General features: G+C 42.0%; 1 protein-coding gene across 3 annotated transcripts in view; it reads right to left on the bottom strand.

The window, feature by feature from the left end:
• Nucleotides 1-26,802, bottom strand: part of ANO6 (anoctamin 6) — a 302,301-nt gene that overhangs the window by 91,550 nt on the left and 183,949 nt on the right. For all 3 annotated transcript variants that reach the window (XM_069764476.1, XM_069764475.1, XM_069764474.1), the window contains 5 exons: nt 20,870-20,947; nt 19,692-19,917; nt 10,839-11,008; nt 5,655-5,752; nt 888-1,015 (listed from right to left, as the gene is read on the bottom strand). In XM_069764476.1, the coding sequence (XP_069620577.1) occupies nt 888-1,015; nt 5,655-5,752; nt 10,839-11,008; nt 19,692-19,917; nt 20,870-20,947 (700 nt within the window). The remainder of the gene's footprint in view (nt 1-887; nt 1,016-5,654; nt 5,753-10,838; nt 11,009-19,691; nt 19,918-20,869; nt 20,948-26,802) is intronic.

The following is a 26,802-nucleotide window of genomic DNA, read 5'->3' as shown; positions in this document are numbered from 1 at the left end:
AGTGGTATATAGGGGCATGTAGCAGTGGTATATAGGAGCAGGTAGCAGTGGTATATAGGGGCTAGTAGCAGTGGTAGATGCATAAGAAAATAAAAACTCTGTACTTACCTTCAGTCCTCTTCCAGGAAGTGCTGAGTCATGTTCAGGGCAGAGCAGTGTGACGATCTCCCTGCTCTGCTGTGAACAGGTCGGCAGTGAGCAGTGATTGCAGCCTGTGCTGTAATAATAAGTACAGGCTGCAATCACAGCTCCTGGCTGCAGATACTCACCCCGAACCTCGCTCCCAGCAGCAGCTTCTCCCTGGCAGCTCCTGCTATGATCGCACACACTGAGCTGTGTGTGCGATGACAGAGGAAAAAAACAAAACAAAATGGCCGCGATCTCCTCTCACAGCTGTGACGTAGCAGCCCAGTGGGCGTGCCCAAGTCACAGCTGAGAGGCAGGAGAAGCGGTCGGAGCCCGACTGTTGGCTCCTATGCCCATGGCTGCCGTAAGTGAGGAGTGCAAGTGTCGTGCCCAGACACTTACACCCACACTAATGAAAATGGCGGCCTCCAGTGGCAAAAGTAAAAATGAATAAATAAAAAAGAATTAAAGTACTACATTTACTTTTGTATTAAAAATAATTGATTATATAATCAATAATTATTAATACAAAAACTAAAATCACGGAACCCTCCCTTTAAATTATGGACATCTATGGTTTGATTACTTTTATCTTTATGGATTGTTACCAACATCTGGTGAGAATTTCATGTCTATAGCACCTTTAGAAATATACTTACTTAGAAAATTGGTGACATGTTCAATACTTATTTCCCCCATTGTACTTGGAGCAATCTGAAACTTTTGGTAATCCAAAAACAACCTGATACATGTGAACCTACCCATTTCAAGATACTCATAAAATAATCCCAATTTTCCCAAAGGCTGCAGACGGTAATCCTGTTCCCATCTAGGCTTTATTGTTTCTATCCCGGTGGAACGACATCTTGCGATAAGATTTTTGATCCAACTGCAATGTAAGGAAATTTCATATCATCACTGGCTAACAACATTTATCCTTTTCATATTAAAAGTTTTTCAAATACACAGAGAAACAAAAGGCAAGTAGTAGAAAATCTAAAGCTCCTCAAGTCAAGTGCAGTGAGTGTCCGTTATGATGAGCAGGATATGATTTACATTTCTAGATCACTTCTCTCTTATTTTATAGGATATAGAGTGGGGGAAATAAGTATTTGATCCCTTGCTGGTTTTGTAAGTTAAAATTAACCTACCCTTAAAATTATAGATTATTCACATCTTTGTCAGTGGGTAACACTGACAAAGATGTGAACAATCTATAATTTTAAGGGTAGGTAAATCTTAACATTAGAGATAGAATATCAAAAATAAAATCCAGAAAATTACATTGTATAAATTATATAAATTTATTTGCATTTTGCAGTGAGAAATAAGTATTTGATCACCTACCAACCATTAAGAATTCTGGCTCCTCCAAACCAGTTAGCCGCTCCTAATCAACTCGTTACCTGCATTAAAGACAGCTGTCTTACATAGTCACCTTTATAAAAGACTCCTGTACACAGACTCAATTTATCAGTCAGACTCTAACCTCTACAACATGGGCAAGACCAAAGAGCTTTATAAGGATGTCAGGGACAAGATCATAGACCTGCATAAAGCTGAACCATAAGTAAGACGCTGGGTGAGAAGGAGACAACTATTGGTGCAACAGTAAGAAAATGGAAGAAATACAAAATGACTGTCAATCAACATCGATCTGGGGCACCATGCAAAATCTCACTTTGTGGGGTATCCTTGATCATGAGGAAGGTGAGAGATCAGCCTAAAACTACACTGGGGAAACTTGTAATGATCTCAAGGCAGCTGGGACCACAGTCACCAAGAAAACCATTGGTAACACATTATGCCGTAAAGGTTTAAAATCCTGCAGTGCCCCAAGGTCCCCATGCTCAAGAAGGCACATGTAAAGGCCCGTCTGAATATGCCAACGAACACCTGGATGACTCTGTGAGTGATTGGGAGAAGGTGCTGTGGCCAGACGAGACAAAAATCGAGGTCTTTGGCATTAACTCAACTTGCCATGTTTGGAGGAAGAGAAATGCTACCTATGACCCAAAGAACACCGTCCCCACTGTCAAGCATGGAGGTGAAAACATTATGTTTTGGGAGTGTTTTTAAGGGCACAGGACTACTTCACCGCATCAATGGGAGAATGGATGGAGTCAAGTACCATAAAATTCTGAGTGAAAAACCTCCTTCCCTCCACCAGGACATTAAAAATGTCGTGGCTGGGACTTCCAGCAAGACAATGACCCAAAACATACAGCCAAGGAAACAAAGGAGTGGCTCAAAAAGAAGCACATTAAGGTCATGGAGGTACCTAGCCATTCTCCAGACATTAATCCCATAGAAAACTTATGGAGGGAGATGAAGTTCTGAGTTGCCAAGCGACAGCCTCAAAATCTTAATGATTTAGAGATGATCTGCAAAGAGGAGTGGACCAAAATTCCTCCTGACATGTGCGCAAACCTAATTACAACTCCAATAAAACATCTGACTGCTGTGCTTGCCAGCAAGGGTTTTGCCACCAAGTATTAAGTCTTGTTTGCCAGAGGGATCAAATACTTATTTCTCACTGCAAAATCCAAATAAATTTATATACCGTATATACTCGTGTATAAGTCGAGTTTTTCAGCAATTTTTTTTTGTGCTCAAAACACCCCCCCTCGGCTTATACATGAGTCATTGTCCGAGAAAGACGGTGGGGGAGGGGGAGCCGCGGAGAAGTGGGTCACAGAGGCAGGAGTCGGTGGCTGCCACTGTGCGCTGACAGTGAATATTCATTGCTCTTATAGCGCGCACAGTTACAGCCGCAGCCTACATACCTTTCCTGCACACCCTAGCTGCATCTCTTTCTGGTGCCAGTCTTCCGGCCGAGCGACCACATGTCCCCCACTCATTAAGGTAATGAATGTACACCCCTCACCACTCCCATAGGCGTGGAGTGAATATTCATTACTTTAATGAGCGGGGACACATGATCGCTTGGCCGGAAGAGCTGCTGGTGCCGGAACGAGATGCAGCGAGGGCACGCAGGTATGGTAAGTAGGATGTTTTTTTTTTGTTTTTTTATATGAACCATGCATACAAGGATAGGGGATAAGGAGCCATGCATACAAAGATGGGGATAAGGAGTCAGTCATAGAGGGATGGGAAGCCATGCGTACAAGGACGGGGAGCCATGGAAACAAGGACGGGGATGGGGAGCCATGTATACCAGGATAGGGATGAGGGGACAATGCATACCCGGCTTATACTCGATTCAATAAGTTTTCCCAGTTTTTCGTGGTAAAATTAGATGCCTTGTCTTATACTTGAGTCGGCTTATATTTGAGTATATACGGTAATTTATACAATGTGATTTTCTGGATTTTATTTTTGAAATTCTATCTCTCAATGTTGAAATGAACCTGCCCTTAAAATTATAGACTGTTCATGTCTTTGTCAGTGGTCAAACTTACAAAATCAGCAAGGGATCAAATACTTATTTCCCCCACTGTATATTAGTAAAATGTTTCATCTAACCTTTCAAATGCCAGTATAATCAAGCAAATTGTGTAATACAATCCATATAGTCAGATATGGCTTCCCCTTCACTGCTAGGTATGCATTTTAAATTAATCCCCACAAATATCTTGTAATGGAAGAAAACTGCTATAAAACATACAGTATATACTATAGTATAAGCCGAGATTTTCAGCCCTTTTTTAGGCATTAATTGCCCCCTCCCAGCTTTTACTCGAGTCATTGTCCCAGGGGGTCAGCGGGGGAGGGGAAGCGGCAGGAGTGGCGGCAGTCACATCATATTCACCACCTCCTGGTGCGGTCTCTGCACGTCCCTGCTTCTCAGATGGTCTCCGGCACCTGCAGCTCTTCCTTTGTTCAATGATCACAGGGTACCACTCATTAAAGTAATGAATATGCACGCGACTCCACGCCCATAGGCGTGGAGTGCATGTTCATTACTTTAATGAGAAGTACCATGTGACCGCTGTACACAGGAACAAGCTTCCGGCGACGGAGACCATCTGAGAAGCAGGGACATGCAGAGACCGTGCCAGGAGGGGGTGAGTATGACGGGAGAGGGTGTGATATTAACCTGTCCCATCGCCGGGCTCTGTCTTCCACGTCCTCTGGCTGTGACGTTCAGGTCAGAGGGCGCGATGACATATTTAGTACGTACCCTCTGACTGAACAGTCACTGCAGAGAGCCGGAAGATACAGCAGCATGCGGAGGTGGAACGGGGACAGGAGAATATTGCAAGTGCCGGGGGCCTGAGCCAGTAGTGACACCAGCACCTGGCCCCCATAGCACGCCAGTATCCCCGCCTGCTCTGGAAACTGGCACCTGGCCCCCAGCGATGAGAGGTGAGGATGTCATTTTTTTTTATTGCAGCAGCATATGGGGCATATTATTCTATGGAGCATCTTATGGGGCCATCAAGCTTTATGGAGCAGCATATGAGGTATATTATTCTATGTGGCATCTTATGGGGCCATCATCTTTTATGGAGCATTATATGGGGTATATTACTCTATGGAGCATCTTATGGGGCCATCATTAACCTTTTATGCAGCATTACATGGGGCATATTTTAATATGGAGCATCTTATGGGGCAATTATTAACCTTTGTGCAGCATTATATGGGGCATATTTTTGTATGGAGCATCTTACGGGGCCCATCATGAACTGTATGGAGCAATATTTGGGGCTCCTGATTCAATATGGATATTCAAAAACATTTAACCTACTGATGTCTCAATTCATTTTACTTTTATTGGTATCTCTTTTTATTTTTGAAATTTACCATTAGCTGCTGCAATTCCCACATGCAGCTTATACTCGAGTCAATAAGTTTTCCCAGTATTTGTGGCAAAAGTAGGGGTCTCTGCTTATACTTGAGTATATGGGGTAATATTTTTCCTAGAGTTTTGATAGTCTCTTATTACACACATTATTGTAAGGTCATTTAAACTTATCTATGCTTTGCAGGAAATTTCAGCGCTAATGGTGTCCCTTTAAAGGAGGGTTCTGGTCTAATCAAACATTTCTTTAGTACCTCTATCTTAGTGCAGATTGCCAAATCCCGATAATGTGCAATGTGCACACTTTCAGGTTTCTGCTCTTCTGCCAGCTCAAGTGGACAATTTTTTGACTGCAAGTATACGACTTGCATTCTTGTGATCACTTGCAGACTAGCAACTTTTGCAGTTTCTCTCAATATTCTATAGAGAAGCTATATGGCCTGTGACAGTAAATATACAATTTGCATACTCTCAGTCACCTGAAGATTGCTCAAGCTGGCAGCAGAACTAAGTCCTGATAGTTTGCATATTGCACAGTGTCAGGGTTCAGCAATCTACAATAAAATAGAGGCACTGATGAAATACATGTTTAGTCCAAAGTGTGATCATTGACTTATAAATGCATGCAGTCCACCAAGAGCCGTATGTAGTTGCTAGCATCATACAAACAGGAAGGTGAACTGAGAGCACAACCCTTCTTTCTAGTACAGTAAATTATGAAAATAACTTATGAAAAGATTACAATAGTAACAATACTTACGGCAAGAAAATTTCTTGAATATTATTCCAGATAGCTTTGCCTCCCATTATAATTGTCAGCTGTGTTGTCAGTTCAAGAAGACAACCACCAGGATCACACTGGAAAAATAAAATGTACATACCATACAAGGCTTTCAGATTTTTATGATAAAGAATAAAAATAAAATCAGAATTAAGCTCCGTTCTCATTGCTGCTAGGATTCATCACCATTTTCTTACTGTAAAAAAATATCCGACATCACCCTTGTACAGTAGTGTTCAAAATAATAGCAGTATGTTCAAAAACAAGAGTTAATCACAAAATCTTTATACTAGTTTTTATTTCCATGCATTGGGAACATTGCACATGGATTTATAATTCAAAACATGAAGAGAAGTGTATATAATGTTTAACTACCCTACAGAAAATAACAAAAAATGAACATTGGGCTATCCGAAAAATAGCAGTGTCTGCATTTCTCTTCACAAACTCACAATATGTACTTTTTTGTGGATTTAGCATTCCTGCGAATCTCTAACCTAATATTTAGTTGTATACCCACAGTTTTTAGAAAGGCTTCACATCTGTGTTGCATAGAGTCAACCATCTTCTGGCACCTGCCATTCAAGTCGCCATAGAAATGGCATTTTTAATTTCACCCCACAAGTTTTCTATCGGATTAAGGCCCGGGATTGGGCTGGCCACTTCATAACCTCAATTATGTTGGACTGGAAGCAAGATTTTGATAGTTTACTGGTGTGTTTGAGGTCGTTATCTTGTTGAAACACCAATTTCCAGGGCATATCCTCTTCAGCATAAGGCAAGCTGACCTCTTCAAGCATTTTAATATATGCAAACTGGTCCATGATCCAGGGTAGGCTGTAATTAGGTCCATTTTTCTTTAGGCCAGATGATGTGTTCTTCAGCAAATTGTATCCACTTCAGTACATTTTATTTATTTATTTTTTTAACAGTGAGACTTTGCGAGGACTTCTTGCTAAAGGTACCGTCACACTGAACGATATCGCTAGCGATCCGTGACGTTGCAGCGTCCTGGCTAGCGATATCGTTCAGTTTGACAGGCAGCAACGATCTGGATCCTGCTGTGCCATCATTGGTGGGTGCAGAAAATCCAGAACTTTATTTAGTCGCTGGACTCCCTGCAGACATCGCTGAATTGGCGTGTGTGACGCCGATTCAGCGATGTCTTCACTGGTAACCAGGGTAAACATCGGGTTACTAAGCGCAGGGCCGCACTTAGTAACCCGATGTTTAACCTGGTTACCAGCGTAAAAGTAAAAAAAAAAAAACACTACATACTTATCTTCCGCTGTCTGTCCTCCAGCGCTGTGCTCTGCTCTCCTCCTGTACTGGCTGTGAGTGTCGGTCAGCCGGAAAGCAGAGCGGTGACGTCACCGGCGCTGTGCTTCTCTGCACTGTGAACGCCGGCCAGCCGGAAAGCAGAGCACAGCGATGACGTCACCGCTGTGCTTTCCGGCTGGCGCTCACAGTCAGTGCAGGAAAGCACAGCGCCGGGGGACAGACACTGGAAGGTAAGTACAGTTAGGGCCAGAAATATTTGGACAGTGACACAATTTTCGCGAGTTGGGCTCTGCATGCCACCACATTGGATTTGAAATGAAACCTCTACAACAGAATTCAAGTGCAGATTGTAACGTTTAATTTGAAGGGTTGAACAAAAATATCTGATAGAAAATGTAGGAATTGTACACATTTCTTTACAAACACTCCACATTTTAGGAGGTCAAAAGTAATTGGACAAATAAACATAACCCAAACAAAATATTTTTATTTTCAATATTTTGTTGCAAATCCTTTGGAGGCAATCACTGCTTTAAGTCTGGAACCCATGGACATCACCAAACGCTGGGTTTCCTCCTTCTTAATGCTTTGCCAGGCCTTTACAGCCGCAGCCTTCAGGCCTTGCTTGTTTGTGGGTCTTTCCGTCTTAAGTCTGGATTTGAGCAAGTGAAATGCATGCTCAATTGGGTTTAGATCTGGAGATTGACTTGGCCATTGCAGAATGTTCCACATTTTGGCACTCATGAACTCCTGGGTAGCTTTGGACGTATGCTTGGGGTCATTGTCCATCTGTACTATGAAGCGCCGTCCAATCAACTTTGCAGCATTTGGCTGAATCTGGGCTGAAAGTATATCCCGGTACACTTCAGAATTCATCCGGCTACTCTTGTCTGCTCTTATGTCATCAATAAACACAAGTGACCCAGTGCCATTGAAAGCCATGCATGCCCATGCCATCACGTTGCCTCCACCATGTTTTACAGAGGATGTGGTGTGCCTTGGATCATGTGCCGTTCCCTTTCTTCTCCAAACTTTTTTCTTCCCATCATTCTGGTACAGGTTGATCTTTGTCTCATCTGTCCATAGAATACTTTTCCAGAACTGAGCTGGCTTCTTGAGGTGTTTTTCTGCAAATTTAACTCTGGCCTGTCTATTTTTGGTATTGATGAATGGTTTGCATCTAGATGTGAACCCTTTGTATTTACGGTCATGGAGTCTTCTCTTTACTGTTGACTTAGAGACAGATACACCTACTTCACTGAGAGTGTTCTGGACTTCAGTTGATGTTGTGAACGGGTTCTTCTTCACCAAATTAAGTATGCGGCGATCATCCACCACTGTTGTCATCCGTGGACGCCCAGGCCTTTTTGAGTTCCCAAGCTCACCAGTCAATTCCTTTTTTCTCAGAATGTACCCAACTGTTGATTTTGCTACTCCAAGCATGTCTGCTATCTCTCTGATGGATTTTTTCTTTTTTTTCAGCCTCAGGATGTTCTGCTTCACCTCAATTGAGAGTTCCTTTGACCGCATGTTGTCTGCTCACAGCAACAGCTTCCAAATGCAAAACCACACACCTGGAATCCACCCCTGACCTTTTAACTACTTCATTGATTACAGGTTAACGAGGGAGACGCCTTCAGAGTTAATTGCAGCCCTTAGAGTCCATTGTCCAATTACTTTTGGTCCCTTGAAAAAGAGGACGCTATGCATTACAGAGCTATGATTCCTAAACCCTTTCTCCGATTTGGATGTGGAAACTATCATATTGCAGCTGGGAGTGTGCACTTTCAGCCCATATTATATATATAATTGTATTTCTGAACATGTTTTTGTAAACAGCTAAAATAACAAAACTTGTGTCACTGTCCAAATATTTCTGGCCCTAACTGTATGTAGTGTTTTTTTTTTTTTTTACTTTTACGCTGGTAACCAGGGTAAACATCGGGTTACTAAGCGCGGCCCTGCGCTTAGTAACCCGATGTTCACCCTGGTTACCAGGGGACCGGCATCGTTGGTCGCTGGAGAGCTGTCTGTGTGACAGCTCTCCAGCGACCAAACAGCGACGCTGCAGCGATCGGGATCGTTGTCTGGATCGCTGCAGCGTCGCTAAATGTGACGGTACCTTAAGAGATGAGCTTCACACAGGGCCTTCTAACTGTCACAGTTCTCACAGATACAATAAATTGAGACTGTGTTTGCTCATCCTGGAGCTGATCATTGGCCGAGCCTTTGCCATTCTGGCTATTCTTCCATCCATTCAAATGGTAGTCTTCCGTTTTCTGCCACGTCTCTGGTTTGGCATTCCATCTTAAAGCAATGGAGATCATTTTAACGGAACAGCCTATCATTGTCTGCACTACTTTATAGGTTTTACCCTCTCTAATCAACTTTTTAATCAAAGTACGCTGCTCTTCTGAGCAATGTCTCGAAAGACTCATATCTCTCAGGCTTTCCAGGGGAAATGCATGTACAACATGTCCTGGCTTCATCATTAAATAAGGGCCACCTGATTCACACCTATTTCTTCACAGAATGATTGACCTCACTAATTGACCTCCACTCTGCTATTGTTTTGAGCACACCACCTTTCAATTAATTATAATAATACACAGACGCAAAAACATGCAGATCATGAATGCGGAGTCTGTTGGCTTACTTAGAATCTACTGCACCAACTGGTAAACTGTTTGACATGTGGTAATATAATTTATACCAAAAACAGTGATAAATCTGCTTAGCCATATTGGACTGCCATTATTTTGAACACTATTGTATATCAATTAGTTTTGTCTGACATTGTTGGAATCGTTTGAAAATGGACCAATAAAAGCACTTGTGCCTGTGTTAGGCTAAGCTCCCACAATGAGAATTTGGTGCATTTTTGATACCACAGATTTTCTGCAGCATTTCTGCATCAATAAGCAAAATTAGGTTACTTGTATTTTTTATTGCATTTTTAAGTGTGCTTTTTACATGAATTTTTACAGATTGCATGCAATTAGCAAAAAAAACACCTGTGTTTTTCATTTGTGAATTTTATTTATGCAATTCAAGTCTATCGAGATAATCTGCAAATAAAAACATTTACAGCAAGAAAAACGTACGTGTTGCAGATTTTAAAACTGCACCATAAATCAGTTTCAGCAGCCTAAAAAAGCCATGTACATAAATCCCATACACTTTCCTTGAACTGTAATATGCTGCATGCTTCGGATTCAAAAATATGCACAGAAAAGTGCAACAAATACCGTGGGAACTTTTTCCTTTCTGTTGATATATTGAGAAATGTAAGAAGCGTACGCTCTCCTTTTATACCAATCTGTTATTCAGTAAGCTCATTTTTATTGTACTTGTTGTCTTTATGATCTCATGTTAAAAGTCCTTGTCTATTTCATGTGGGCAGCACATTAAGATTAACCCTTTAAAGGGAATCTGTCAGTGGAATCAACCCTCCTAAGCCATTTATATGATCATGTTGGTCACAGGAAGCTGAATAAACTGATACCTTGATATCTGCAATCTGATGTCTTATTGCAGAAAAACTCATGTTTTTCTTAATATGTAAATGAGCTGCTAAGATCTATGTGCGGTACATAGATCTTAGCACCTCACCAGAATGACTACTAAATGAGTAATGCAATAAAAGTACCCTTGGCTACAATTTTCACAGCAAACAATTTCATTCCAGCTGTGCGGCCTTTTATCTGGAGCATCCCCCCCTCCACCATGAGCCAGCAGCAGTTGGCTTCTTTTTAAAGGGAACCGGTCACCCCCAAAATCGAGGGTGAGCTAAGCCCACCGGCACAAGGGGCTTATCTACAGCATTCTGTAAAAAATATCTTGTGAACCTAGTGATATAATAGAGAGTTCAAAACAACTTACTTCCTCATTACGATATCTTCCAAACCAATATACTGGATCTCCAGGATAGCCCACAACTTTCCCCTTGAAAAAGGCAATGTAGAAGCAAGACGAGTAGTAATTGACAAACTGGAACAAAAACATCTTTGTGGTAAGACTATTTTCATAGTCTGTCTTTGTTCGAGGCAGCTCTGTGAAAAACAGATACTAACAGTGAAGAGAGACTACAAATAAAAAAGGCAGACAATTGTATGATTGGCTTTAAAAGTCAGTGTCAGAATGATAAATCACTCGGGATGAAGGGGCTCAAACAATGCTGCACTTTATAGACATATTTCTTGGTCATTTTTTAATTTTCATTGTTTATTGTATTTCTGTCCAGGGAAGTAATTGGAGTGGGCTGAATGTTGTTTAGCTTTGAATGTAAAAGCTATGAAGAGCGCACACCAAACTAGTCTATTGTAAATTAAGTGGTTAGTGTTATACACTGCCATGTCATTCAGTTTTGTTTCATTTATTAGATACAAGTTTGTAGAAGAGAAATAAAATGCATTTGCTTTGTTTTGTTTTTTCTTGTAATGTACCTATTTTTTGTTCTTTACAAACAAACTTTTCTGGTTGTTAAGCCATAAGAGGCACACTTCTTGAACATTCACACAATACAGAAAGGTTTAAAGGGGTTGTCTGGTCCAAACAGATAAGGTATTCAGTCATAGTAACATAGTAACATAGTTAGTAAGGCCGAAAAAAGACATTTGTCCATCCAGTTCAGCCTATATTCCATCATAATAAATACCCAGATCTACGTCCTTCTACAGAACCTAATAATTGTATGATACAATATTGTTCTGCTCCAGGAAGACATCCAGGCCTCTCTTGAACCCCTCGACTGAGTTCGCCATCACCACCTCCTCAGGCAAGCAATTCCAGATTCTCACTGCCCTAACAGTAAAGAATCCTCTTCTATGTTGGTGGAAAAACCTTCTCTCCTCCAGACGCAAAGAATGCCCCCTTGTGCCCGTCACCTTCCTTGGTATAAACAGATCCTCAGCGAGATATTTGTATTGTCCCCTTATATACTTATACATGGTTATTAGATCGCCCCTCAGTCGTCTTTTTTCTAGACTAAATAATCCTAATTTCGCTAATCTATCTGGGTATTGTAGTTCTCCCATCCCCTTTATTAATTTTGTTGCCCTCCTTTGTACTCTCTCTAGTTCCATTATATCCTTCCTGAGCACCGGTGCCCAAAACTGGACACAGTACTCCATGTGCGGTCTAACTAGGGATTTGTACAGAGGCAGTATAATGCGCTCATCATGTGTATCCAGACCTCTTTTAATGCACCCCATGATCCTGTTTGCCTTGGCAGCTGCTGCCTGGCACTGGCTGCTCCAGGTAAGTTTATCATTAACTAGGATCCCCAAGTCCTTCTCCCTGTCAGATTTACCCAGTGGTTTCCCGTTCAGTGTGTAATGGTGATATTGATTCCCTCTTCCCATGTGTATAACCTTACATTTATCATTGTTAAACCTCATCTGCCACCTTTCAGCCCAAGTTTCCAACTTATCCAGATCCATCTGTAGCAGAATACTATCTTCTCTTGTATTAACTGCTTTACATAGTTTTGTATCATCTGCAAATATCGATATTTTACTGTGTAAACCTTCTACCAGATCATTAATGAATATGTTGAAGAGAACAGGTCCCAATACTGACCCCTGCGGTACCCCACTGGTCACAGCGACCCAGTTAGAGACTATACCATTTATAACCACCCTCTGCTTTCTATCACTAAGCCAGTTACTAACCCATTTACACACATTTTCCCCCAGACCAAGCATTCTCATTTTGTGTACCAACCTCTTGTGCGGCACGGTATCAAACGCTTTCACGCTGCAGTCACGCTGTGTGGCTGCAGACTTATGAATCCCCCCAGCGGACGCACTGTGCGCTGCAGAGATTCGCCGGTTTCAGACATGGGAGCGGAGGGAATGTATGAGTTATACATACTCCCGGCCAGTGGCCTTGTGTCAAACACCTGTATAGAGCAAGGCTGTGCCCTGTCTAGTGACATGGCCGACCAGTGGGTGTGACAGACTAGACAGCTTGGCTTCGCACCATACAAGTGATACAAACCTCTCAACCTACTGTTTCCTTCCCTACTATCCTGTAGACTGGAAGTCCGCAAGGGCAGGGCTCTCTTCCTTTCTGTAGCAGTGTGTCATTGTAGTTTGTTCTCTGAAATCTACAGTGGCTTGCAAAAGTATTCACCCCCCTGGGGTGTTTTATGTTTTTCTATCAGACAACCTGGATTTCACTGTTTTTTTAGGGTTTGCATCAGTTCATGTAAAGAACATGCCTACAACTATGAACATTTGGCTTTCTTTTTATTGTGAAGCAAGCAACAAATAGGACAAAATAACTGAAAACTTCAGAGTGTATAACTATTCACCCCCTAAAATCAATACTCTGAGAGCCTCCTTTTGTAGCAATTACAGCTGCAAGTCTCGGAGTTTGCAACTGGGATTTTTGAAAAAAATCCCTCAAGGCAAAATTGCTCCAGCTCCTTCAAGTTAGATTGTTTCCTCTAATGAACTGCAATTTTCAAGTCTGACCACAGAATCTCAGTTGGATTAAGGTCTGGGTTTTGACTAGGCAACTCTAAAAGATTTACATGTTTCCCCTTAAACCACTCGAGTTAGCAGTATGCTTTGGGTCACTGTCTAGTTGGAAGGTGAACCATTGTTCCAGTCTCAAGTCACTGACAGACAAATAGGTTTTGCTCAAGAATATCCTGGTATTTTGCACCATCCATCTTCCCGACTTGGACCATTTTCACTTTCCCTGCTGACGAGAAACCATCCCTACAGCATGATGCTGCCACCAGCATGTTTCACTGTGGATATGGTGTTCTTGGGGTGGTGAGCGGTGTTGGTTTGGCACCAGACATAGCGTTTACTTTGCGGCCAAAAGGTTTAAATTGTTTTCATATGGCCACAGCACTTTCCTCCATACATTTGGTGAGTCTCCCACATGTCTTTTGGCAAACTCAAAACGAGCCTTATAATTTTTGTATGCAAGTAAAGGCTTTTTTTCTGCTCACTCTTCCATAAAGGCTACCTGTATGGCGTGTACGGTTTATTGTGGTTGTATGAACAGATACTTCAGTCTCTGTTGGGAACTCTGCTGCTCTTTCAGCTTTAACTTTGGTCTCTGTGCTGCCCCTCTGATTAATGCTCTTCTTGCCCGGGCTGAGAGTTTTGGTGAGTGGCCATCTCTTGGCAGATTTGTTGTGGTACCTTCTTCTTTCCATTTGATGATAATGGATTTGATGGTGCTTCAGGGGATTATCAGAGATTTTGATATTTTTTGATAACCTAAGCTTGACTTCTGAAAAACTTAGTGATTGACTTGTTGGAGATCTCCTTGGTTTTCATGGTGTTGGTTGGTTAGTGGTGTCTCTTTCTTTATGGCGTTGCATATTCTGTGACCTTTCAGAAAAGGTGTGTACAGCAGCGACCAAATGTTTTGCTTTTTTTTAACCCCTTGAGGACCAGGGGTATTTCCCGTTCTTGCTTCCCTTCTTCCCACAGCCATAATGTTTTTAAGTTTCCACCAACATGGCCATATGAGGGCTTGTTTTTTATGGAACGAGCTGTACTTTTGAATGGAACCATTGATTTTACCATATCGTGTACTGTAAAATGGGAAAAAAATTCCAAGTGCAGCGAAATTGCAAAAAAAGTGCAATTCCACAATAGTTTTTTTTTTTTTTCATTTTTTTGTTACCATGTTGACTAAATGCTAAACCTGACCTGCCATTATGATTCTCCAGGTCATTATGATTTCATGGACATCAAACATGTCTAGGTTCTTTTTTATTTAAGTGGTGAAAAAAATCCAAAGTTTGTATAAAAAAAAGAAAAAAAAAAGTTGCCATTTTCCGATCCCCGTAGTGTCTCCATTTTTCGGGACCTTCGGCCAGGTAAGAGCTTATTTTTGCGAAAACATTTATTTATGTTTTTTAGTGAACATGGTGAAAAAAACCCAAAAACAATTGTGTGATTGCACTGTTTTTGCAATTTCCGTGCACTTGGATTTTTTCCCCCCGTTTTTCAGTACACAATATGTTAAAATCAATGGTGTCATTCAAAAGGACAACTCGTCCTGTAAAAGAAAAGCCCTCACATGGCCATTTTGACAAAAAAAAAAAAAGTTATGACTCTGGGAAGAAGGGGAGTAAAAAATTTAGATGCAAAACCAAAAATAACTCTGGTCGTTAAGGGGTTAAGCACTTCATTTTATTGAACACTTGAAGCATTTAAAAGACGCTTAAAAGCCTCAACATTCAAACAGAAATGTAGACTGTTGATACTCACCATAAAATTTCTTTCTCGTAGCCTTCACTGGGGGATATAGGGGTTAGTTTGCTGCCATCTGGAGGTTTCCGCTAACAGTATATCTTAAAGGGAACCTGTCACCCCTGTTATGATCCGGTGGTTAGGACAAATAATGGACCTGATAGTTACTGATAATAAGGACGAGCTCTGGGACGTGGGAACTCTGCTGACCGCAATCCCTAAACCTATCAAAACACACTAGAAATAGCCGTGGATTGCGCCTAATGCTCCCTATGCAACTCGGCACAGCCTAAGAAACTAGCTAGCCCTGAAGATAGAAAAATAAAGCCTACCTTGCCTCAGAGAAATTCCCCAAAGGAAAAGGCAGCCCCCACATATAATGACTGTGAGTAAAGATGAAAATACAAACACAGAGATGAAATAGATTTAGCAAAGTGAGGCCCGACTTACTGAACAGACCGAGGATAGAAAAGGTTACTTTGCGGTCAGCACAAAAACCTACAAAAGACCACGCAGAGAGTGCAGGGAAAAATACCTTCCGCACCGACTCACGGTGCGGGAGGCGCCCCTCTGCGTCCCAGAGCTTCCAGCAAGCAAGGCAATATTGACAAAAGCAAGCTGGACAGAAAAAATAGCAAACAAGCAAAATAGCACAGAGGAACTTAGCTTCTGCTGGAGCAACAGGAACTCAGAACGATCCAGGAGCGAACTAGAGCCATAGTACAACATTTAGAGCTGGCATGGGGCAAAGATCTAAGTGGAGTTAAATAGAGCAGCCCACTAACGAATTAGCCTCGTCACCTGTGGAAGGAAACTCAGAAACACCCACAGGCACCAGAGAAAGTCCATGGACAGAACCAGCCGAAGTACCATTCATGACCACAGGAGGGAGCCTGACAACAAAATTCACAACACACCCCCAGGACATTTTAAGTAAAAGAGCCATCTTCAGCAGCACTAAGGCTGCATTCTGTGAAGGTGGCTGTTATGTTTCTTATCCCTAGGAACGCGGAAATAATGACTTTTCTAAATTTCCAGCCATACCTCTATTGTGTCCCGGAGGTATGTTTTCTCCCCCAGTGTCACCCGCCTCAGAACCGTCAATCATCTTCCTCTTTCGTCTGTGCACCGCCTCCTGTGTTCCTTTTACATGCCCGGAGCCTGCACTCTGCAATAAGTTCTCGGGCACGCGCCGTGCACGCTGCCCGTGAACTTGCATCAGGTGCCTGCGCCTGCGTGTAGCGGAGGCCCCAGATCCCACCTCACAGTGTGTTATGATGTATTCACAGTGCGGGGCTGGGAATATGGCGCCTGCACAGTGGAGCGGGTCACCGTGCTTCATTGAAGATAGTGCCGATGTCTCACGAGATTTGTGAAGCCTCGCAAGACTTTAGCACTTCTATCGAGGAGCACGGTGACCCGCTCCACTGCGCAGGCGCCAGATTCCCACTGAAGGCTATGAGAAAGATTTTACAGTGAGTACCAAAATCTACAGTTGCTTCATTGGGGGACACAGGGACCATGGGATGTCCAAAAGCTTTCCCTGGGATGGGAAAACTATTACTAGAACTGCAGAAGAAAGAATAGAAATTCCTCAGTCTACTACAGCCGCTTGTAGTGCTCTTCTATTAAGACTTGTATCCCTAAATGTAAAAATAAGAATCGTACCATGGCAGGGCCACACTAGCTTAGTCCGATCTTCCACTTTAGCAGATTGAAACCAGAGAAACACTAGAGAAAACAAAAATCCCTCTGCTATAAAGCCAAAATGGAGAGATAGCTCCGATTGGCACCAAAAAGGAACTGAACAGCATCCAGGACCTGATTAAGGTGTAAAAGATTAAGTGCGTGAATACAGTAGCCCCGTATGTTTGCCCCATATAATGCTGCAGAAATGTGGATTATGGCCCCATAAGATGCTCCATAACGATATTTGCCCAATATAGTGCTGCACAAACGCTGATTATGGCCCAATAAGATGCTCCATAAAGATATTTGCCCCATATAGTGCTGCACAAACGTTGAATATGGCCCCATAAGATGCTCCATAGAGATATTTGCCCCATATAATGCAGCACAAACGTTGAATATGGCCCCATAAGATGCTGCATAGAGATATTTGCCCCATATAGTGCTGCACAAACGTTGATTATGGCCCCATAAGATGCTCCATAAAGATATTTGCCCCATATAGTGCTGCACAAACGTTGAATATGGCCCATACGATGCTCCATAGAGATATTTGCCCCATATAATGCGCACAAACATTGATTATGGCCCCATAAGATGCTCCATAGAGATATTTGCCCCATATAGTGCTGCACAAACGTTGATTATGGCCCAATAAGATGCCCCATAGAGATATTTGCCCCATACAGTGCTCCACAAATGCTGACAATGGCCCCATAAGATGCCACATAGAGATATTATGCCCCATATGCTGTTGCTGCGATAAAAAAAAAAATAAAATGACATACTCACCTCTCATCGCTCAGGCCCCTGGCACTTGCAATACTCACCTGTCCTTGTTCCGGCGCCGCTGCGTCTTCCGCGTCCTCTGCACTAACGTTCAGGCAGAGGGCGTGGACTAACCACGTCATCGCGCCCTCTGACCTGAGCGTCACTGCAGAGGACGCGGAAGACGGAGTGGCACCTGGAGCGAGGAAAGGTGAATATCGCGCAGTGCTCCCCCTCCCCATTATACTCACCTGCTCTTGGCGCGGTCCCTGCATCTCTGGTCTCCGGGCGCTGACAGCTACTTCGAGCGTTGATCGGTCACCGTTACCGCTCATTACAGTAATGAATAAGTTGAGTCCATATTCATTACTGTAATGAGCGGTACCATGTGACGGCTCAACGCTGGAAGAAGCTGTCAGTGCCCGGAGACTGGAGATGCAGGGACCATGCCAGGAGCAGGTGAGTATGTCACAGCCGCCGCTCCCCCTCCCCCGCTGGCCCCCCTGGGACTATGACTCGAGTATAAGCCGAGAGGGGCACTTTCAGCCTAAAAAAATGGGCTGAAAATCTCGGCTTATACTCGAGTATATACGGTACTAAAAAACTGGGTAGAAGAGGAGACCATTGGGAAAGGACTATCTGGATGCTCTGGGTGGTGCCTTGGACATCAGCCACAAAGAAAAGGAGCTCCTCTGAACTGAATCTGTAGAATTCTGATTTTAGCAGACATTCAATATCTTCATCCCAAGCTGGGGAAGGAGAATCCTGTTCTGTTAGGCAAAGACCAAGATTTCTTCGGCATGTAGAAGATCGCAAACCTCTACTCAAACTAGTTATCTACCAGGGGAAACTGTAGTGGAGCAGATGGTTTCCAAAGAAGCCTATAAGAGGCAAAATCTCCAAATGCCCTAGTGGTCTAGGCAACACAACAGAAGTAAATCGTAAATCGGAACAAACTGCTTTAACACCTAAATGAGACAGACCTGGCCAGCGCTAGCGCAGGAGGTGAAAAGATGAAAGCACTGCTAGCATTCTCAAACCCAGCCATCAAGGACTGTAGGTAACAACGACTAGGATAAGGTGGAGAACACCTTGGGGGCCGATATAGCATAGGGATCAACCAAAGCATTAAACTAGCCGCCTCAAAGGGAGGCTTCAAAAGCCACTCAATGCGTCCCAAGGCACTCGGGGACAATTTGTCCCAAGAGCAGAGGTTGAAGGACTGCCGTGAAAAAAAAAGAAGCCTATAGGTATGAAGGTTAAGGGGATGTAAAGTGACCTGACTCTAGGGCTCAGGAAGCATCAATCCTTCTGTATCTGATCATCAATGGTCTTCTATTGGCTGAAGAAGCCTATGTGAGTGTGACCCTCGTACATCCCGCACTGAGAGACACAAATTATTTCCTGGGTGAGTCAGTCACCTCTGCCTCTAGAATCAGAAAAAAATGTTCCTGCTGAAGGTTGAAATCATCAACCAAAAAGGAGATATCCTCTTCAAGACAGAAAGTTGGAGCAGGGCTACTTGGACTGCTTGAGGGATATGCTTAGCTGTACTGACGAGAATGGTGTTAGCAGGCTAAACAGAGTCTTGCTGGGGAGGAGTCGACTTTTTTTTTGTTAAGCTGTATTGTTTCTGTCAACCTCCAGGTGGCAGAAGACTAATCCAATGGTTCCTGTGTCCTCCAATGAAGAGACCGAGAAAGGTATTTTTCATTAAAATTAATATGAAGAGGTTTTTGGGTGTTTTGTTAGTGTTTTTCAAAGCAGACCTGCTCATGAAACTCCAGGAATAAAACATGGTGTAAACATAGCTTTAGTTTTCATTCTTACTTTTTTTTTTACAATATTTGAAAAGCCAAATACTAGTAATGAGCAAACTTGCTTGGATAAGGTGTTATCTTATCGTCGAACAGCCACGAGTCATGCAACCACGGGGACTCAAACATATTTTTTGAGCATGCCGAAGACACTCTGTTAGCACGCGGGCATAGTCAGATAATGTCTTATCAAGCATGTTTGCTCATCACTACCAAATACGGTACATTATTCTTACCATAATCGGTAATCATTATGGCCACCTTTTCATAGACCATGTTCAACAGCATGATAATGATGAAGCTGATGATGGATGCAGTGACTGTAGTGGCAGTCTGTGGAGTTAAGTATTTTTGAATTGCTTCTGTTCCATTAATGTGCTTTGGCAGTGTTGCAGAAAACACCAAGAAGACAGAAAGTCGATAAACAATAATCCCAACTACAGACGCAATTATCAGCAAAATCTGTGAAAATAAAAAAAAAACCAAATATCAATAAAATTGATCTGAGTAATAAGAATTTTGTTATGAGTACATTGATAGAGAGGAAAGTGCATGTGGTTTTCCAGCGCACTTTCTGTGTGAAATGTGCCTATGTCCTTTCTTCCTAAATGGCGGAGAATAGGGCACTGATTTTTCGGCTGCAGATTTGAAATCCGTGACATGTCACTTATTAAAGCCGTGTCAAACTTGCCTCAGGCTTCTGCCATAAATTCTACTGCAAGTTCATGTAACTTTTATCCATAAGGAAAATCTGCCATGTTAATGCAGTCTATTTGTTTTTAGGTATTTTGTTACTCAGTTGCCATAAAAGACCAAGTACATTTTTAAAGATTACCATATTTGAATGTATTTAAATTAGCCTGGAGTCTTTTGTTACAGATTTAATTCACAAGTGTTTTAAAGGGACACTAAAACTAAAATGTATTTTATATAAATTTGAACTGTAGTGGAACACAATTTGTCTTTAAGCTGTCTGTAGTTATATTCAACTTAATTACTAGAAATCCAGAACTCTGAAAACATTTAAATGCATATGGCTTGAACAACATCAGCAGGACTTGGGTTCCTTTAAAGTGACACCAGGCAAAAGTTGAATTTTCATTGCAGGCATCCATGCCACGCTCGAAGTCTTACCTAACTGGTTCCTATTAATCAGAAGACCCAAAGGAGTCTTCTTGTGGCTCACTTACACAGCATGCCTCTACTGTAAATTAAGACCACCTTGGCATGACCAGCCTGAGATCTTGCATTGCTACTAATATACATAAGCACCAAGATAAGTGACTTATTTTTGACAAGTTTTTATGATCATAGGGACCACATACGTAAGTAACAGTATAGGGGATGGGTGGAAACTGTGGAATGTAACTCTAAGTCAGCCTCAAGTCAGAAATGTATAGATGAAGAACCTTACCCAGAACAACACTGCACTTGTACAGAATGCCATCCTCACACACTTCCCAAAGGCTGTGTAAGGAACATGTTCTTCTTGCTGCAAAAAAAATACATGAAAAAGATTGAGCTCATGATTTCAAGCCTGCTTCTTTGCAAACAAGGACAGTTTTAACTTTCATGACAATCCATTTTTCAAATCTAACAAATGTTACTTTATGTGGTAATAACCTTGAAATGCTTCTTCGGATCCCTGTGATTCTAAAACTGTTTTTTTTCGGGACACTGTAGTTAATGTTAGTAATTAACTTTTACTGTATGGGTAATTTATTTCACACTTTAATAGATCAGACTTTTACAAATGAGGCACATGAAATATATGTGTTTTTATTTTTAAAGGCGAACAAGGGAGTGATATTTTTTTTATTGTATTTTTAGCCCCCTTGGGGGACTGGAACCTGTGATTGTCTAAATGCTTGTCCTATATACTGCAATACCACAGCATTGTGATATATAGCGAAGATCACAGTCTTGTATGAAGTCCTGCCTACTCCCACAAAAGTACTAATATTGTAGCTATGGGGACCTTCAACACTCCTCCTGTTGCCAAGGCACCCCACTATTGCTTCTTGAAGGGGCAATGAGTGAATGGAATGGAGCCCTTCCTTCAAATTTCTGAGATTGACAGTGTTGCCTTCATCCTCGAATCCATTTTCACCTTCATGAACAGGCCAAATTTTACAATTCTGACCAGTGTCACTTTATGTGGCAATTAGGGATCAGTGAATAGCTGTGGATAACTCCTTATCCGAATAGTTATAGCACTTACCGAATAGCTGCATCGGGAACTCGGATACCTGGAGTGCTCCCGATAATCAGCTGTTCAGCGTCGCATCTGCATATGTACGACTGTGTGATAGTCACAACACTTGCATGGAGAGCCAACAATCAGGCTCTCCATGCATGTGTTGTGACTGTCACACAGCCGCGACACATGCAGCTGCGGCACCGAACAGCCATCAGGAGCGCTCCAGGTATCCGAGTTCCCAATGCAGCTATTCAGTAAGCGCTATAGCTATTTGGATAAAGAGTTATCCAAATATATTCTCTCATCCCTAGTGGTAATAACTCTGGAACAGTTCAACGTATCCCATTGATTCTGAGAATATTTTTTTCCTGACATTATACTTCATGATAGTGGTAAAAAAATTTTGATATGACTTGTGTTTATTTGTAAAAAATATCAGAAAATTGGCAAAAATTTCGTAATTTTGAAACGTTTAATTTTTATGCTCTTAAATCAGAGATCTATATGTCACAAAATAGTTGATAAATAACATTTCCAACATGTCTACTTTACATCAGCACGAGTTTTAAAACTATTCTTTCAGTTAGGAAGTTAGAAGGGATAAAAGTTGACCAGCAATTTCTCGTTTTTACAGCAAAATTTAAAAACCATTACTTTTTAGGGACCACATCACATTTGAAGTGGTTTTGAGAGGTCCATATGACAGAAAATACCCAAAAGGGACACCATTCATGAATGCACCCCTCAAGGTACTCAAAACCACATTCAAGAAGTTCATTAACCCTTCAGGTGCAGGAATTAATGGAATATGGAAGGAAATGATACACATTTAACTTTTTAACAAAAAATTTAGTTTAGACCAACTTTTTTTTATTTTCACAAGGGTAAAATGAGAAAATGGACCCCAAAATTTGTTGTGCATTTTCTTCAGAGAACGCTGATACCCCATATGTGAAGGGGGGGGGGGAGGACTACTGTTTGGGTGCACAGCAGGGCTCAAAAAGGGAAATAGCTCCATTTGTGTTTATGAATGCAAAATTTGCTAGATTAATTAGCGGACACCATGTTGCGTTTAGAGAGCCCGCCTGATGTGCCTAAACAGTATAAATCCCCCACAAGTGACACAATTTTGGAAACTAGACCCCTCGAGGAACTTATCTAGATGTGTGGTGAGCAGCTTGAACCTCCCAGATGCTTCAGAGGTTTATAATGTTGAGCCGTGAAAATAAAAAAACGAGTTCAAATGTTCTCACAAATTTTTTTTATTTAGCCCCAATTTTTTATTTTGACATGGGAAACAGGAGAAAATGGACCCCAAAAATTGTTCTGCAATTTCTCTTGAGTATGCGGATACCCCACATGTTGGGAAAACCACAGCTTGGGCGCACGACAGGGCTTGGAATGGTTGGAGCACAGTTTGACTTTTTGAACGCAAAATGGGCTGGAATCGAGTGGATGCCATGTCACATTTAAAAAGGCCCAATGTGCCTAAACAGTGAAAGTGACCTTATTTTGGAAACTAGACCCCCTCAAGGAACTTATCTAAATGTGTGGTGAGCATCTTGAACCCACAAGTATTTCACAGCATTTTACAACGTTCATCTGTGAAAATGAGAAAAAAAATATTTTTCTAACAAAAATGTTATTTTAGCCTCAATTTTTTTTCATTTTCACAAGCATAGCAGGAGAAAGTGGACCCCAAAATTTGTCGTGCAATTTCTCCTTGACAACATCGGGTCACCAAGGCAACAATCGGCCCTTCACGATAACGTTGTGGGGGTGTCAATTTGAGGGCAGAGGAATATTGACTGCAGCATTTAGTGGGTTAAAATGTCGGGAGCAGTGTGGTCACTGCTGGGTTGTCATCTGTCATATCAACTGAACATCCAGAGGCGATCGCCTGTTGACAGCCTCCTGTGCGCAGGCGATCGCCATGACGTATATACCGTATACGTCTTCAGTCGGGAAGTACTTCCCGAACATGACAAATGTATACTGCAAATGTCGGGATGGGGTTAAGAGGTAATCCACAGTAACTTGAGCTTAGCTCTGATTACTATTGTTACAGGAAGGTGCCAGCTGTGTATAACAGATGGTTACTGGTGGGTACAGTATGGGCTCAGCTGCTTAACCTACTCAAGACACAGGCACCCGACAAAAGACAGGAGTATGTCCTATGTCAGTATTGGGTTTAAACAGTAACAACATGGAGGCATGGCCTGGTGGGCATGCAGTGAGGACATCACTCTGGAGAGCTCCCGTTGTATTCATCCGGTAAACACCATCCTGGGATGCAATTAAAGTGCAGAAAGCTACCTACACGGTGCCTGAAGATATCAGGAGGCTGTGAGCACTATTTTTGGGCTACGATAGTGAAATGACGAGAGGCAGGAAGATCTGCAGAGTGGATGATGTGGCGTAATCAGAAATCGAAGATGGCATTCGCGAGACCCGTGGCTGGAGACAGAGTTAATGTTTGAGGAGAAGCTGCTGTCAGACTGGAACAATACGCTCATAGAGAAACACTCTCAGATCCAGAGGTCAATGACAGACAAGTGGAGGAGCAAGGAGATGTTCCTAAGAGAGTCCCTGTTTGCAGCACTGGCACTTGAAGTGTTGTCCCTTGTGAAAATACCCTGTGGGACTTCCCTTCTCTATTGGATGTTCTAAAAGCTGTTAACAAATGCAATACTAAACTGGCTACACTAACCAGCCAAGTAGGCTATATTCAAGAGATCATATTGATAGTCTGGCATAATGTACAAAAGTGGTGGAACATACCACTGCATTTCAGAGGAGAGTCAGTGAGGTGTAGGATGCCCTTCCTTTGATCCATAGAGACATTCAGACTCACACTTAATGAATGGCCGCCTTACTGGCCAAAGTTGATGATCTTGAAAATCGCCAGAGGTGTAATAATATCAGGCTGGTGAAAGTCCCTGAGAAGGTGGATGGGAGAGATCCAGATAAAAAAAAAATGGCTAGGGATTATATTTGGCAAGGAAGCTCTTACTCCTTTGTTTGCTGTTGAAAGGGCCCACAGGGTCCCCACGCAACCTGGCCCAGTAGTTAGATTTTCTAGACCCATTCTGATAAAGATTTTACACTAAGGACTGTGACTTCCTGAGGAAAGCCAGGAAAAAGCAGAACATACATTTTGCTTGGAGGACAGAAGAGATCCTTTTTTCCAGACTTTTCAGTGGAAGTCCAGTCCAAAGATTCCAGTTCTTGGACATAAAGAGAAATTTGAGGGCGCTAGGAGTGCAATGCTCTCTAATATACCCTGCAAAACAGAGTGATTGCCCTTGGTTCTACCTACTTTTTTTTAATCTCCTAAGAAAGCCTTGAGATGGCTGGTCACTCATGAATGCCATATTTGATATGAGGCAGTGTGAGACGTCAAGCCTCTTTGGGCAACACTGGCTCTGTGGTTCCAATATTGAGTGCTTTAAATATAAAGGTCTTTAAATTTTTTCTACTGACAGGTATAATGTGGAATTTTGTCTTCAATATGTGATTTGTTTAACCCTGCTGTTCTGTTGGTCAAAAATGACCGACTTTGAACTTCAATATTCTTTAAAATATTCAAGATGTGGCTCTGAAACCCGTGGCCGACCGACCCATCCTCATTTAAGTCAATCAACCACAAGTTTCAGAACCGCATCTTGAACACCCCAAAAAATACCAAAGTTCAAAATAGGTCTCCCCAGACCGAACAGAACAGCAGGGTTAACCTAGTCTGTGCCCAAGATATCCGCTCTGGTTTTACTGCAGTGGGAGCTGAAATGGAGTAAAAATGTAGGTATTTTTATTTACTTCTCTCATTGCTACAGCATTATAATTATTATTATTTATGTATAGGCCTGTGGGGAGGGGTGTCTCCATGTGGTGCCCTGATTTTGTATTCATCTGTACGGCTTCTGACAGGTCACTGATCCCTTAGTGACTTGCCCCCTAGTTTACATAAATATATAGAATATTCATTATTAAAATTAAAAAAAAAAACACCTTCTGCAGGCAGGCACCTGCGCTGCAGAATTATCACATACAGTATATAATGTGTATGTTACTCATTTCTTAGATGTTATCTTTAAATTCATTAAAAAAAAAAATCAGTTTGAAAATGGCGCCGGTTGTGCCGATCCGATAGTTGCTACTGCGCAGGCGGCGCAATCTTGGAGGATGATTTTTTTTTCTCTAGCAAGATGGTGCTGCTAGCGACTGCGCAGTAGCGGCTATCAGATTGCCATTTTCAAGCTGTTTTTTTTTTTTTTTTTTTTTAGGAACTTAAGGATAACATCAAAGAAATGAGTTTCATACACATTATACATGCGATTATGTTGCAGCCCAGGTGCCACCACCACCGCCTGTCTGCAGAAGGGGATATATATATATTTTTAAAGATTTGTATATAATATTCATCGTGTAAACTAGGGGGCAGGTCACAGATGAGTGACCTGCAATAAGCCCATACTTATAAATTCATAAGCAGAGCACCACATGAAGACTTCCCCTCCCCCCCCCCCCCCCAGGCCACCCCGAAGCACAAGAATCTCATTAACTCAAAACTGAAAATAAAGATTAAACAACAACCACAAGACGGATTTCATTAATCAAGATATTTTAATCAGTATAACGTTGCCGACCTGACAGTGTTTGTAGGTTACTGTGCACAATCCTGTTGACTGGTTCCCTTTAAAAGTCTGAAGGCAAATTCAAAAAAGCATGCAATTTTTGAATATGTAAAAAAGGTCAATCTAGCAGTTACAGGAGGTGCATATGACAAGAGATTATGTTGGTTTGATGCATAGATCTTGGATGGGGTTTAGCTTGGACACTCTGCATATCAATTACTCCAGAGGTGTTAGTTTTATAGTGCACAAAAGGATTCCCTTTAAATGTATAGATTCTTTTAGGGATTATGACGGGAGATTTGTAGGTGCTCCTTTAATTTCCTATTTTGAATGTGCCATTGTTATAGTATATGTTCCCTCCTCTTTTCTCGTTTGTCGCATTCAAGAAAATTTTAATAATAGTGAATTGTCCAGATATCCCTTTAACAATCATGGGAGACTTTAATAATATTTGACTCCCCATTTGGCAGCCTTTTACTGGAGGCAGGCTTCGTTGACATCTGGAGGGAGACA

Source organism: Ranitomeya imitator, chromosome 4 (assembly GCF_032444005.1).
Source record: "Ranitomeya imitator isolate aRanImi1 chromosome 4, aRanImi1.pri, whole genome shotgun sequence".
Classification (NCBI taxonomy): Eukaryota; Metazoa; Chordata; class Amphibia; order Anura; family Dendrobatidae; genus Ranitomeya; species Ranitomeya imitator.
Note: the sequence above shows the minus strand (reverse complement) of the source record. Positions and strands in the feature narration are given on the sequence as shown.